Source organism: Pezoporus flaviventris, unplaced genomic scaffold (assembly GCF_033815535.1).
Source record: "Pezoporus flaviventris isolate CSIRO_AGI_PZ_B2104156 unplaced genomic scaffold, CSIRO_AGI_Pfla_v1 ptg000001l, whole genome shotgun sequence".
NCBI classification, from domain to species: Eukaryota; Metazoa; Chordata; class Aves; order Psittaciformes; family Psittacidae; genus Pezoporus; species Pezoporus flaviventris.
This window is the reverse complement of record NW_026892549.1, coordinates 22,274,714-22,290,575: the sequence shown is the minus strand read 5'-3', so window position 1 is coordinate 22,290,575 and position 15,862 is coordinate 22,274,714. Positions and strand designations below refer to the sequence as shown.

Genomic DNA, 15,862 nt, shown 5'->3' with positions numbered 1-15,862 from the left:
CATGTGCCATTCAGTTCCTTGGAGCAAGAGTCTTTGCAACCTCTAGTCTGATCCCAGAGATCTGTGCCTTGCAGAGCATCCCTTCCTAATTGCTTTGACTTCCTTCAAAAAAGGCTCAGGGATGGCTGGCTCTAAATGCCTCTTTCTGCTCTTCCTCTCCCTTGTGTGCACCAGTGGTACAGTCTTGGGAAGAGCAGGCTGGCCAATTAAGAGGGCTGGACAGATAACTTCTAGATTAGACACTACCTGCTGGAATGGTTTAAAATAATGAGCTCTCTAAGAAGGGCATACAGCCCTATGCTCTGTTGTCCCATTAGTGAGACAAGTTTGTGACATAATTGTTCTCCACAGCAGCCAGGGACGTGAGGCAGGTTAAGTGGAGAAGTCATGTCCCCGAGTACTCTTGCAGTTCAAGCCACAATCTTTTTTCTGAATTTACTGCAGAATTTAATCCTTTGTAGTTTTGCTTTCACAGAGCAAGGTGAAATATTTTAAATAACTGGATCTTATCGACATTGTAGGAGTTTTTTGTATACTAATGTATGTCTCTGTGATAGTATATACAAACTTGTCATGAAAGGTGAAGGTGATTCTGAGGTGCTAAGTATCGCACCAGTATTAAATGCTGTATTACTTTTATATATGTTTATATTGCAGCTTCTCTTGATTTGCATACCTGCACATAATAACTCAGGCTTTGAAGATGGTATTTCAGCCTTTATTTTCATATCTGAAAAGAGAAGAATAGTGACAATAAATACGGGGTAAGTCTGGAAAGTGAAGAGAAGGGGACTATCTGGGAAGAGACAGCGATGGGGAGACTGTTGTTAGGACTAAGAGGAGATAAAGGAGGCGGATTCAGATTGTAACCACAAGCCCTGACCAAGCCAGTGAGCATCACACACCAGGCTACTGACCCTTCAGAGACTCTCACTTTCCAAATTAGGCACAACAATTAACAATGTGAAGTTGGAGAAATCACTTGGGCACAGTTTAATAGGAAAATGACATTTTGATACAAGGTAATAGAAATGCATCCAACGAAGACATCTTCAGTAACTGTTTGTCACTTGGAACTGATGTGGGACAGTGCTGATGAAATTGCAGGCATGAGACTCAGAATTGAAAATTTTCAGGGCAGGCTTTTGAGTCCGGATGTGTTAGCGTTTGCCTTTGCTCTACAGTCATGTCCACCATGGGGCTGCTGGGCCATGGGACTTAGCTGCACACGTAGCCCCAAGGGTTCATCCAAACTGGACTAAATGTGCCCCAGCCTTTCTGCTTCATCACCCCTTTTCCAGATTTAAGTGTCTTGGTGGAACAGAAAGGAGGTCGCCATCTGGAAGAGAATAATTGATCATTCTAGTGATTGGCAGTGCCTCAGGTCTGCTTTGCTGCTTCTTTTGACCTCACGGGCAAGCTCTCTGTGTTCTGTATTGCAGTTGGTGGTGTAGGAGAGAGCTGAACCTGTATCCATAGCTGGGTGATATTTGGGCCCATGTGGATATAAGCATTATCAGTAGGGTGCTTTCAATGCTGATGGCATATAAAAACATCCTGACAGAAACACTTGCTCCAGAAAAAAGACCAGTTTCAGGCTTCTACAAATCTGCTGCCTTGGAATTCTGAATTAGGATAGAGCCAGAAACAGGAGGAGAAAATCAGAGTGTTAGCTGGGTGGGGGTAAATGATGTCTTCTCCTTCTCATTCAGTTGAGTTTCTGTATCAAAACTTGTTGTTCTTGACTTCCTGTGGGTTGTCTGGTAAAGAGATGGGGATGTGAGTTTGAGTTTGTCTTTCTCAGTTGCTTGTATGCATGGACACCACCGGAAGGCTAATTTGAAGCCAGAACGAAACCTGTACATGCAAGAAAAGAAATGAAATGGTGAATTCATCTTTTTAATTGCACAGAGGAAGAGCAAATGCATGACTTGGTTTTACCTCTGAATGTCCATGCAAATAAAATATTTCTATTGAAATCAAAGAAGTGAGATGAAACGCTAAATGTATAAAACCATGGAGGAGGAGTGCAATAGTTCATGATCAGATTTCCTTATATTTTAAGTAAATATATATGATCAGTGGAATGGCAGGATGTCTGATGTGCTCAGTAGACGGTGATGACCATGCTGATAGCAGCGTTTGTGAGAAGTGTAGAATCTGAGGAAAATACGTGTGCTTTCCCACTGGAAGCTTTTTTAAAAATCATGAATAATTAAATGAGGAAGCTCTCTGCTTTCTGAGAGGAGAAGGATGTGTTTGGATGTTTGGCCTCAAGTGCAGATCGGCTGAATGGGCTGCAAAGCTTCCGCCTTTTGTGAGTTTATGGGCAGGATGCTGTTAGAAATGCTCCTAAGGACTGAGCTTCCTTGCATCACCCTGCAGTTAGGCGTTTTTTCCGGTGAAAACGCGGTGAAACTGCACTGGAGGTGCTGGATAAGGTGTATAATAAATACCCTTAAAGCTCACTGCTCACTGCCCACGCAGCTAAGCTAAAGAGAGATGCAGATTAGGGAGAGGTCTGTCAGTAGGATGCGCAGGCAGGATCTCGCATGGAGATCCGCAGGGCAGCCAGAGCAGCTCCCCACACTCGACTTCCTGCCGCACCAGCGCCCCGGGAGCAGCCCGTCCTTAGCACGGAGCAAGAGGGACATCTCTTGGCACAACGGGGTTGTGCTCTCCCAGCCCCTCGCTCGCGGCAGCATGCCGGGATGGGACTCCAGGCAGGTCACCCGTGGGCTGCTCCTTTGCCCACGGGAGTGAGCCCAGGCCCTGTGTGAGGGGCACAGGGCTGTGCTGGGAGGGCGGTGGTCTGGGAGGAATGGTTGGCCAACCCAGCCCAGCGTTAGGTCAGCAGATGCGTGGCAGGGGTTACAGATTCCTCACTCCTTCCTTGGAAATAAGGGAGTCTGTGTGTGGAAATGTGTACAACAGTGGCTGTGCTGATCATATGCCTGCTGCCTGTGCTTTGTTCGGAGGCTGAAAATCTTAAGGGTTGAGTTAAAATCTCATGGTGTGGCTCATCTCACATTATTAGCAGAGTATAAATTGTCTGTTTAGCCTATGTACTGCAGTTGAAAATCACAGTTGTTCTCACCTCCAGAGATTTTTGCTTTTTCAGATTGAGATTTTTGTTTTCTCTGCTCACTCACATGCACACTACTCACCTTTGGTTAAGACAGCAGTATATGATGGGGTTGTACATTGTTGAACTCATGGCAAGGAGAAAGACTGCAAGATAAACCTGTTGAATGTATTTCTGCTGGTAGATGTCTTCCTTGAAGCTTCCCAGGATGAAGTATATGTGATAGGGCAGCCAGCAGACAGCAAAAATGATCACAACTACCACCATGGTCTTCACAAACTAGAAAAACAAAACCACTGTGTTATTCCTGGGCCTCTGGGTGATCAAATGAGCCTTCTGGGAAAATGGGAAATGCTGCATTTGGGTTGGGTCTGTTTTCTACTGCTGAAGTGCTGCATATGGTATGTAGACCTGAGCTGATAGGGCAAAAAACCCCAGCACTGATGGTGGAAACTAGGAACAGCCTGAGAGTTAGAGCAAATGATTCCTGGTGCACCGAGTGGACTTTCTGCTTGCAGCTACATCAGAGAGCTATAGTAGGAAAATGAGATAACTGCTGTTGAATTGAAACCTCTCCCACCCTGTCCAGAGTTTTGCCCTGGTTTATCCTGCACTGTGTGGCTTCACTCTCTAAGGACTGCTGGGAACTGGCCTGCTGCCTACTGATGTGAGCCTTTCTTCCTTGGATGATAGCTGGCACATATAGATCACAATTTCTTTTCATACTTGCTGGGTGATGCCCTTTACCCCCAGCCCAAAACATTTTGTCAACCTTTCATGCCCAGTCCCACAAGAGTTTGTATCAAACGCAAGCTTCATTTTGGAGTTGGAGCCAGCAGCACTGGTGTGTTGAGGGTAATTATTTTTAAGTTTCACTTCTGACCTTTTTTTTGGCATTAACTTGGTGTTCATAGCGGGCTCTGTTAAGGTGGTTGCCTGGAACTGCACTGCTCCACAGAGTAATTCCTATAATGCTGTACGCAACAAACATCACCAGTAAAGGCAGTAAATAAATCAGCACGATCACTGCAATGTGATACCTGAAAAAGAAGAACAAGCACGTTTTCATAGTCAGTACGTCTCTTGAAGGGCTCTCAGAAATTGCCATTTGGACATGTAAGCCTGGCTCCCATTAACTTCAACCTCAAAGCATAAAGAAGCAGAAATTTTGTCTACAAACATCATTACAGGGACTTCTGTAAAGAGCAGAAGCTCATCTCTCTTGTGTTGTAACGATTAGTGCTTGGACTGGGTTCATTGTTCTTTCAAGATGAAGTAATATGGTTTATTTTTTACCAGAGAGCACTGAACTTTGCTATCCCTCTGCAGTCGAGAAAGAGACACATCTGAGACTTGTGCTGTAAAGATATGAACCTTTAAATGACAGATACTGAAAAGGGATATTCTGAAAACCACAGAGTAACTTGACAAATGCAATGGTGTCAACAGCTCAATTTGGCGACAGTGGAAATACCTGGATCGGGGACTGCAAGACGTAGCTGGCTGCTAACAGCGTGCACAAAGCCATCAGGTGAGACTCTGCAGATAGCAAGGAAGGAATATTGCCTGCTTACAGCATGCAGAAAGTGAATGGCAGTTATTGCTGTATTTGTGTTGCTGGCTGGTTTTGTTTGTGTGTGTGCACAAAATTACGTATCACCAACAGGCTACTTACTCAGTTACTGCTCCAGCCAAAAGTGCTGGCACCTCCTTTGGCTGTGTTTTAGCTCAGCCCTTCTTAGCCTTCCACGTTACCCTGCAAGCTTCTGCTGATTCCTTCATGCTGGGGGTCAATTATTTTAAGCAACCACCATTTATAGGGAGGGAACAACCTGCTCACTCAGTTACAGCAGCTGTCAAATTAACATAAACAGTGTAAAAACTAGGATTAGGCAGGAGGGCTCTGGCACACGCTGCTGGCAATGGCCACAAAAGGCTGGGTGCAAATGGTCTTTCTCAGCATGACAACACCCTGGAGTTACTTGCTGCCTTAGCGAGCGGGGTCCACTGCTTTGCTGAGGGCTGTCGAAATGGGTGTTGGGGTGCACGGAGGTGTTTGTTGCTTGGAATGTTTGCAGATATCAAAGTGATGGCTGCATATAGAAAAGTATTGTATCTGTGAAACATGGCAAGTCCCTGCCTGTTTTCCACCTCTCCCAACTGTCCTCAGAGCAGTACCTCTTTTGAAGGTCTAATCAGCAAAGCCCTGTTAGAGTTCCCATCCTGTGAGGAGCAGGATGAGATAGGAGCCTAAGTGGCACATGACACAAAGAACTTTTAGTGTTGTAATTGTGCTGCTTTGCTGCAAAATTAACCTGTCACGAGTTAAAAATAATCCTCTTGTGGTTAAAGTTCTTTATTTTGGTTAAAGTTCTACAGATTCAGTCCCTTTGCATCCAGTATTTCTCAGGCACTGGCAGTCACAGCAGTACATTGTTTGGGTCTTTTTTTACCTGTTTCTATCATACTTATACACATTTTTCCTGCAGAAAAGGATTTTCCTTTGTTTGGAAGTCTAGAAATCTTGAAGGCTGCTTTTACTCAACTATGAAGGATTTTGAGAACCCACAGTCAACAGAGGAACCCAGTTCTCCACTTCTGATTTTTTTTTTTTTGGGTTTCTTAATATTTCTTTCCCTCTGTATTTGGACTAGCACATGAATGGCATATGGCTTTTTTTCTCAGTGGTCTATATTGCAGGCATCTGTCCCAACAGCTCCATCACTCAAGATGATTTCTGGGGAGCACTGCTTCCAACTTCCTCTTTAGGAGAACTACTGCAACCTGCAAATCTGAGGCTGTTCAGGGAGAGTAAGCTGGTGAATGAAGTCATGTTCTGCGTTCAGGAACTGCTGCTCCTAAGCTGGGGATCCCAGAAAGAACCTGCCCCATTATTCACATTCAGGACCAGCCTTTCCAATTTGCAGAGGTTTTGTCACTATACTGGGAAATTCTTGTTTCAAACCATGGCTGTGGGAGAAATAAACCCCACACTAAGTTTCATCTAAATGAAAGAGTCATCAGTGACTTACATAAAAGCAATCAGCTATTACCCCTCCTTCTTAATCGACAGGAGCTTGCACACTGTGTTCCCCAGCATGTGCCATGGGCTACCAGCCAAGGACCCCTGAGAGGAGCATCACCCAACATGACATGAGCCTGATTTTACTCTTTATTCTTCTGTGACTCTGGCGACTGGGGACAACTGGGCACCAGTGGCTGAATTTGCTGCAAGTTACCCAAACTTACATAGAGCTCCTGAAACTTGGCACATGTTAGTGTGAAAAACAGTTGATTTGGTAATAACTAACCATAGGAGGCATCCAGCTGTCTGCCAGAAATGAAGACTGAGAAGGGAAAAATGTCCCTGGTACATGCAGCTGGGCAAAAGCAGTTCACAGTGAAGAACAGGCACGGGGGGTTTAGAACTTTGTTTTGGTTTGAAAAATTGTTTCCATTTTGTTAATGGATTTGTTTCTTTTCTGCAGTTCTTCCATTACTTCTTAGTATAAATATGTTTTGCTTGATAAATTTCTCAAACTACTCTGTGTATCATGTGCTTTGAATAATAATTAATCACAGCACATCCCCTAAAATGCAAGGTATGGCTTGTTCCATGTGTCTGAACAATCACGTTTTAAAGCAGGAGGAAATTGCTGTGAGGGTCAGGAGCTTTTGGGAGCACAGATGTGTGCCCAGATAAGTCGATCTATAAAACCTTAGGATGTTTGAAACATGCTCCTCTTTCCCACCCCTCCCCTAACCCAAAGAGCAGCCTGATTTTTAAGCTACACATTTGTGTGGCTTTTCAGCATTAAAGATACCCAGTTTCTTCCTGCCTGATGGAGGGAGAAAATCCAAAATCCTTGGAACCAGGCTGTGCTGGTTTCTCTTAAATCCACCGAGCCCTGTATCTGGGGTTTCTAGATCTTATAACCAGTTTTCAGAGCAGGGGAGGATAGATCACCCTTCCCTGCCCTGAGCTGTGATCACCTGGCAGCTTTTTCCACAGCAGGCTTTAACTGAGCTTAGATTGCCTGCCTCACACCCACATTCCCCTGCTGTGTGGTTCCACCCTGCCCGCTCTCCCTGTAGCCAACGGTTTGGAGAAGAAATGAATTTCCTACTTAACATTCGCATGAATTAGGAGTTTTCTCATTTCTCTTACGTGAGCTGGTGTTTTGAGCCGACATCATCAGGCCAGACAACGATGCATTTTATTGTTCCATTGTCCATCATGATCTCAGCGTAGAAGCACTGTGGGAAGGCAAGCCCAAATGCCACCAGCCAGATTATCCCTATGATGACTCTGGTGCTTCCTGCAGAGAGCCTGGGCTTGAAGGGATGAATTATTGCCACGTACCTGCAAGAAAAACAGGTAATGCTTTTACAGTCGCATTGGTAATCTATACAACAAATACAGTGTAAGCAAGTGTGAAAACTCACCAGAATGGTGTAGTGGGCTTTATTTATAGAGAGATTTTGATAGGTTCCATGCTATAAATAATTTGAAGGGCCTAAATATCTTCTGAAGAGAACAGCTGCAAGTCTTGGGGAATAGTTTAAGGTATGAGGAGGAAGCAGCCATCTATGCCTTCTGGATATGGTCTTCGTAAGTATTCGCCTTTCTTGGAGTTTTTAATTTTTTTTTTAATTAATTTTTCAAATGTTTTATGTGCTTGGTCTGGAATTTCATGCTGTGAACTGTTAATATTAGTTTAGTGATATGTAGTGTTTAAAACTGTGCCATGTCTCCCTCCTCTACCAAAAAAAAAAGGCCCAAGTGCTCTTTTTTTCCCCAAAATTACGTCGACCTCCTGTGATGCCCCATGTTATCGCAACAGCAGACTGGGGTCTTGAGTATCCTTTACCCTGAATTATTCCCCACTGATTCTTAGCCGTGCAAAACTCTTGTGCCACCCACCTCTGCCTGTAAATGCTCAAGTGCTTGTGCTCGCAGAGGAAAGGAAAGGCTGACCCTTTTATCCCACACCTGCTCAGAGCCCTCATGGCACATCTGACTATTGGATTACATGCAAGCCTGCGGCGCTCTCTGGTTTTAAGTTCCCTGTGTAGAAATGCATGGTATCGTAATGACTACATAACCAAGTACGCATTTCTTGTCATGCTCTCTGTACGCTTTGACATGGTTGTTACAAAGGCAAAACAAAGTGGAAAATGCCAATTGCCTTCTTGTTTTCATAGCAAAAATCTGACAAATTCTGTGCTGTCTCTTGGCCAGGTCACTGGGAGGGAGCTCTGCCTGGCTGCTGGTGCAGGATAGAGGGCGGCTGCATGGACAGGCAGCACAGTAAGTAAGCCAGAGCTGCCTGGCAGCAGAGCCTTTTTTAGCTATAAAATTTTCATGTTGCCTTGCTTTTCTTTAGCTCATCGTAGGCAGTATTATACAGTGCTCAAATCTGGTCAGGGATGAATCAAGTGGTGAATATTCTCTAGAATTGATTTGTGGCTCTCAGTGAAACAAATCCTGGGTATAAACGATGCCACCCACTGTGCTTCTGAAGCAGCCTGAGTTGCAGGTTCTGAAGGTGTTACCTGGGCTGCTGGATGGAAGCTTTCCTATTCAGCCAGGGGTGCATCCCAAGGAGAGTTGGGCAAGCTCCTGCCCGCTGGAGTTGGATTTACTGAATCTGCTGAGGTCTTCTGGCCACTCTTGTGTGGCAGGGCTGCCTTTGCCCCCTACTGCTCATGCTCCCTCTACCCTCTCTCCAAGCCCTGCTCCCAGGAAGGCCAATAGTATCCTGGGATGCATTAGGAAGAATGTGGCTAGCAGGTCGAGGGAGGTGATCATCTGCTCTGCCCTGGTGAGGCCACACCTGGAGGACTGTGTCCAGTGCTGGGCTCCTCAGTACAAGAAAGATAAGGAGGTACTGGAGAGGGTACAGCAGAGGGCTACAGAGATAAACAGGGGTCTGGAGCATCCCTCTTACAAGGAAAGGCTGAGAGAGTTGGGTCTGTTTAGCCTGGAGAAGAAACAACTGAGAGGGGATCATATCAATGCATACAGATATGCTCAGTGGTGGGTGTCAGATCCTGGTCAGGATGGGGCCAGACTCTTTTCAGTGGTGTCCAGTGACAGGGTGAGGGGCAATGGGCACAAACTGAGACACAGGAAGTGCCATCTAAATATGAGGGAAAATTTATTTACACTGAGGGTAGCAGAGTAGTGGAACAGGCTGCACAGAGAGGTTGTGGAGTCTCCTCTGGAGAGATTCAAAGCCCATCTGGTTGTGATCCTGTGCAACCTTCTCTAGGTGAGCCTGCTTTAGCAGGGGGCTTGGATAATCTCCAGAAGTCCTTTCTGAACCCAGCCATTCCGTCTTCTGTAAACCCAACAGTGAGCAATATAGCTAGGGCCTTTCCCACAGCAGACAAGGATGACTTACAGAGCTGTCACTTCTTAGCCTTCTTCCTTACAAGAAACCGCTTCAAAACACATTGTTTTAGCAAAGTTAAACAACGGAGCCCAAGTGGACGCAAGTTCTCATAACAATAAATGGAAGCCGTGAGTTTCCAGGAGACAGTGTCAGGATCTATTTTAAGGCTAAGCAAAGAATAGCTAAATATGGTTTGCAGCGAGATGCCAAGTTTTTGTTCTGATCCGTGCCATATGACTGTAAAGGTACTTTCACCAAAAGTCCACAAGGAATGAGAGTAGGGAGACATGAGGACAGGCTGAAACGGATTTTGTTTTGTTTTTTAAATATTTTTTGGCAGGCCACGTGTATAAAATAGCAGTTACCAGGAACTCATTACTAAAAGGAACAGCAAAAGAGTAGTTGAGTCTGAAACTGAGCTGTCATTACTTCTAAACGGGGATTTGCTTTCATCTGGACAACTGCAGGCTGATAAACGTATCACTCATCCCTGTTCTTATTAGCAATCCTTCCAGTAACCACAGAAGCCACTACTCTGTGCTGTGCCATATCCCCAGCTCCAGTGTGGGTCGCAGTAGGTGTCACAGGCACACAGGGCAAAGCCACCTTTCTCCTGCTAGTTTGTTTATCTGGTTTGATTTGTCTATCGATTGCTTCCTGCAGCTGGGCGTGCCGGGGTGAGCCAAGCTGTGAGCAGGACAGAAGTTACGAACGTGACCCCAATGACTCACGGAGCAACGCTTTTTGCATAGCTCCAGAGGGATGCTGGCTCTGCTCCTGAGGGAGCCTGGAGGGCCTTCTGTGGTTCACATCCTTGATAAGGAATGGGGGAAACCTGAAGAAAACTGCAAAGTCAACAGGAGGGCTTGATAAAGGACTGACAAGTTTTCTAGATTCAGTATTAGGCTGCCCCAGGGAAGACCTTTGCTGTCAGGTTAAGCAGAGACATAGGATGGGAAAGATACAGATGTTTCCAGCATCAGGCAGAGAGTGGAAGTAATGGACAGACAGGAAGGATAAGGGGAAGGAGGGCAGAGAGCCTAGAAGGGAGCTTAACCTCCTCAACTTCTTTCACATGCCATTGCCTTTAAAAGAGGAAATTCCCATGGACTTTTGGCCTCTTTCTAGTAAAAAGAAAAACAGCATCAGGCTGCTTAACAATGGACTGTAAACACATTCAGACTCCACAAATTTAAGCTTGAGTAAAACAGACTTGGCAGATGTAAAAGAGCGTGATGAAAATGCCAAATTACTTCAGAAGTCAAACAAAATCATTGTAATTACTTTCCTCCCTCTTGGAATAAGTCATTCTTGTGAACTCTTGGAGCAGACTGACATTTCAGATCCAATTCCCATTATTTCTGGTGGTTTGCTGGACTCACAAGCAGAATCTTGGATGCTGATACATTCAGCACTCTAATATATTCCTATCACTCCAGCTCTGTCCAAATGATGGGTCCTTCTCATGGTTTAAAAAAAAAATAAATAAAATGGTTTGCAGGATGACTGGGAAAGAATTTGTGATCATAATGTGGGAACAACAAAACACCATCCACTTCCACTTGTTACGCATTTGAGTGTGATTCAGACCAGGGACAAACCAGAAGAGCCTGCCTTTCACACCATAACTAGGATCTAACCCCCCAGTCTGTTTGCTTGGCCCTCCTCCCACCTTGTTGATAAGGCACCTGATAGAGTAGGACAATTGCACAAAGTATTGTGAGAATTTTTTACAGCTTACAGTGGATTTTTTGAATCTTATCTTCTCCATTCGCCTCTTACCTCTCTGCAGCCACGGCTGTCATGGAATAAATGCTCACAAACATTGCGGTGATGGGAAACCAGTTCTGAAACCTGCAGAATTCCTCACCAAAATACCAGACGTTGTGACTGGCATAAATAAAGTTGAAGATGGTATTGAAAGTGGACATCAGCAAATCCGAAAGAGCCAAATTAACAATAAAGTAATTGGTAGCGGTCCTCATTCTCCTGTGTGCAAGAATAATCCAGATGATGGTGATGTTGCCAACGATGGATGTGATGACAATGAAGGAATAGGTGATAGCCCACAAAGCAATTCGCCAGCCTGGCTGGGTAAACTGGGTTACTGCTGTCCAATTGCTGCTGTCCTCAAGGGAGTCAGCTTGTGACATGTTGCTAGCATTTAAAATGGAAAATGTGCTCATGTTCTTTTTTTTCTTCAGCTAAGCATAAAATGAAATCTTCCGGCATCTGCTCATTTTCTTGCAGTAGACGCTGGTATTATGAACCCCCGTGCATATGACCTAAGTGCCATTAAACAGACATTGGGATGAGATGTCTCATGTCCTCTCGTCCTGTTTTCCAAATGATGCAATGTAGTTTCAGGAGATGAGTGGTACCGAGGGACTCTTCCTTGCCTGGCATTTTAACCTATGCTTGAAGAGCAAAAACTAAAGAACAGCTCTCTTCCTTTAGATTATTTGTAGGGCCAAGAAAATGTAAAAGGAAATATCAAGCCAGAAAAAACTTCAATCCAAGTGGAAATCCTTCTTTTTGAGAGCAGTGGTTTTCCAAGGCACCAGGTATTTGATCCTCTTCAGCGGGACGGAGGACATTTGGTTTTCTTTGCCGATCTAACTGTTACGGGTGAGGCAGGAGCTGTGCTGGGATAAATTCTCTGCAGGGTTTAAGGGGACTTTTGAAAGGAGGTGGAGTCTCTTGCAGGCTAAAACTAAACACCTGATTTGACATCAAATGAAACATGGCAAAATGGTACTTAAAGCTTCCCTCTCCTCCCCTCCCTCCCCCCAGCTTGTTTTGAAATAACCTCTGAAATGGACATGCTGCTCTGCCAGGATTTTACAGACTTAAATGCAAGGGTAGGTACTTTGCCAGGTTTATCAGTCCTGCAATCCTTGTATTTCCATGACCCTGGCTTCCTGCAAGCTCTCTGCACACCTAAGAATGAAACAAAATACATTCAGCACAGTTTTAGCAAGATGGTCTTGCTGTCTGCAATGAGTTGGAGGCTTATTCATATTTTTAATAGATTTTGCTTAATGGCGACTGCCTTAGGTCTCGACCAGCCATATTTAGTAGATTTGGTATGATTTAATTTATTTAAATTACAGCAACATGTCCTGTTAGTGCTTGAAGGGTCACTGGTGAATAATGCCAAGATAGAGGCATTTGTGAGCTGGGACTTCTAGTAAGGCTTCAGTGGGAATCTGGCACCCAGGATTTCACCAAAAGCTCCAGAAATCCTTCTCCAGCTGCTGTCCAGCATAGAAACATCCAGAGAAGCCTCAGCTCCCAGACTCCATGCCCTGTGTTGCTGAGGGGCTTAATAAGGGGCATTGCCCCTTCATACCACTCCATCCCCTTTCCAGGACTGTGCTGTAGAAACTTACTGACCTCATGCATGCAAGAAGGAGTATCTGATCCTCATGGGAAAGTGGAACCCCTGGCTCCCTTCTCTGCTCAGAGCACAGTGCTCTTGCTTGCTGTCAGCTTCGCGTAAAGAACATAAATATAAGCAACACGTCAAGGCTGAGATTTCAAAGAGTACTTGGCACCGGCTTGTGCCTGCTCTGCTAGAAGCTGAAAATGTTTCAGATATTAAAACCTGTTTTCAGGATTCAGAAAGTAACATAAATGAAAAACTCCCCCTGTGTGCACGGCCCTTGGATGGCAGTAGTTTTCCAGCTCTGGTAGTTGCTGGCGCTGCAGCTGTGCCAGGCACCCCAGCAGCAGGGCAGTATTTATCAGTTCAGGATCTTTTCCACCAGCTCAGCCTGGACTCTTTCCTTGCTTCATTAATTTCTGGAGGCAGTCTTCAGTTAACCCACCACCTAACTCTGCAACTCTTTAAAGCAGATCTTCTCTGATACTGTATTACCCCAGCTTTGGTTTTTAGAAATTAATACCTGTAGTACTACATACAGTATCTCCTTCTCATCATGGTGGACTTCCTTGCAGGTAATCCCAACCCACTTCCCTACCCAGAAACTGCAAAAATACCCTTGTACGTGTCTTCTCATATGCACTGCAAAGAGTTTCAGGCTCTTTTTGAAAGTCTTCCACTGACACCTCATTAAACAGCTTATGAACCTTCCATTTTCTGTATACAGTCCAGGAGAGCTGTTCATGATTTGCAATACAAATTTAACATCTAATAGTGTTCTTCAGATTATTATATTTTTTTAATCTCTCTCAAATCTCTTCAAGTTCCAAGGAGAATATGAGCAAAAGCATCCAGCTGTTTAGCTGAGAATGCAGCTAAAGTGCTTTATCAGTCTTCGTTATAGAAAGTGGGACATTAGCAAGTGCTTAGAAAAACAGCTGTACTTTTTGATGTTTCAGTGGTGAAACACAACCTCTCTCAGCTGACTCTGAAGATGATCAGGGTGCCCCTGTTTCCTAGGAACCTTCAACCCAACTGTCTGCCCTGGTCAATGATCTGTTACTTGGGTGTTAGTCGGAGAGCAGGCACCCTTTGGTCAACATTTCCTCATATAAGTCAGCAGAGACTTGCTTTTGTTTATACACACCCACACCTTTTATTCATTTGCTGGTTGTGCATTAGCAAGGTTATCATCCTGGAGCCAGGCCAGCAGTTTAGCGTGTGCTGTTGGCCTTTTCACTTGCAAAATGAAATGATTTTTCACAAAATCAGGCTACAAATACCTCAGAAAAGCCACACTTGCCTGGGACTATTGCAAAACTTGCCTCTCCAATGATTTTGGAGTTATACCAGGGAAAGGGACTATCTGAGAGCAGTGGTTGGGTTTGGCTGGTTTCACTGTTCTTGTTACTGGCAGGATTGTTTGAGGCCATGCTGAGTCACTGATCCCAGTACCGGGCACAGGGTGAGAGATGCAAACAAAAGATGCAGGTCTGGAAGGTCAGGAGGGCGCATAAAGTGCATTTTGTGTTTTGGAAAAACAATACAAGGTAACTCGGGCAGTAGAGGCTTTAACAGTATTGCATGCTGGGCTCTGCTTTGGGAGGAAGGATCTTTGTCTAAGGAACAGATCTGAGAAAGGGATGTGAGGACCATCAGCGTTCACCTTGGGTGGGGCAATGCGCAGCCAGACTGCAGCTTGATCAGCCAGGCTTGGGATGGAAGAAAGCAGCAAAAATGCTGCTGGCTGCTCTAAAATGCACAGGGTCATCCTGATACTCTTTGGTGCAGGGCTAGCTGCAGGTTCACTTCTCTGCAGATTTCCTAAAGACCGGGGCCAAGTGCTCTGCAGACTCTGCTTTTGTTCATGGGATCTACCAAGCCTTGTACACACTTGCAACAACCAAGCAATGGAATTCCAAGCCATGGAATTTGAGCCATTGGATGGTCTTGGGATCATGTAATACATGATCTGTCTGGATGCTGGTAGAGATGCCATACTCTTGGTTGGAAAATTGCAGCTCTGTGCTGCTTGGGGCTGAGGTGGAGAGGACCACCAGCACTGCAGGCAATTCATAACATCTCACTTTAAACAACTCTTTGCTGCTAAACTATACTAATTGTGTCCAGAAATCTTGCCATTTCACTGTCTAGACAAAATCTGGGATTCAGGCAAAGGATTGTTCAATTATATTCATATGGCTTTGTAACAGGAACCTGTTTTTATGTATTGCCTCAGTTCAGAGTGACAATATCAGGAAAATGGACACTCCTTTTAATCGACTTCTGCATCCAGCTGGTTTTACCCTGAAATTTTATTTGCAGAAATCACAGCACAAATGACAAGGTGAAACATTAGGAAAATCAAACCAAAACTATTAACTTAGTTAAATGCATAAACAAGGAAAATGCATAAATGACAGGAACACACTTGGATGTGAACAACGCCCAAGAGACATAAAGAATGCGCAGCGGACACTAATTCCCTGCACTTAAGTGATGTGATTTCCAGCCTGCATGCTACTGGTAGATATTTGCAAATTTGTCTGAAAATTTAAGTTGTTGATATTTTAGAAGATGAATGCCCTAGGACATTGTATCATGCGTTATTGCCAGAAACCTAAGAGGTGAGGAGCTGTTCTGTTGCGGGCAGGGCCCTGGGCGGGATTCTTTTTTTCCCAGAAGCAGAATTTAGCACCACATGCAAAAGCAATGGCACTTTTTGTAACAGAATTATCTAGGAATATACTTTAGGCTTTATAAGAGAGGTTTTGGCACCAACTGCTATTATATGATACGTACCTAATGAAATGTTGTGTGACTGACCACTTTTACATATACAGCTCTGAGGTTTTCCACAATCTCTTTGCCGAGTAATTTAAGAATAAATGCCGCTGCACTTCATCTTCTCAGATACCAGACACTGATTTTCAATGCTGTCTGTCTGCTCTGGGCCAGGATGCAACAACCAACTCTGTGACAGTTGTCTGCCAC

The 15,862-nt window shown here is 44.6% G+C and overlaps 1 protein-coding gene across 1 annotated transcript; it reads right to left on the bottom strand.

Moving 5' to 3' along the window:
- Nucleotides 1-1,661: 1,661 nt before the first annotated feature.
- Nucleotides 1,662-14,337, bottom strand: TACR2 (tachykinin receptor 2). The gene is made up of 5 exons (XM_061447712.1): nt 11,266-14,337; nt 7,254-7,448; nt 3,969-4,125; nt 3,168-3,364; nt 1,662-1,857 (listed from the first exon to the last, which is right to left on the bottom strand). Exons 1-5 carry the CDS (start codon nt 11,667-11,669, stop codon nt 1,662-1,664), a joined length of 1,149 nt encoding a protein of 382 aa, XP_061303696.1. The 5' UTR covers nt 11,670-14,337.
- Nucleotides 14,338-15,862: the final 1,525 nt, after the last annotated feature.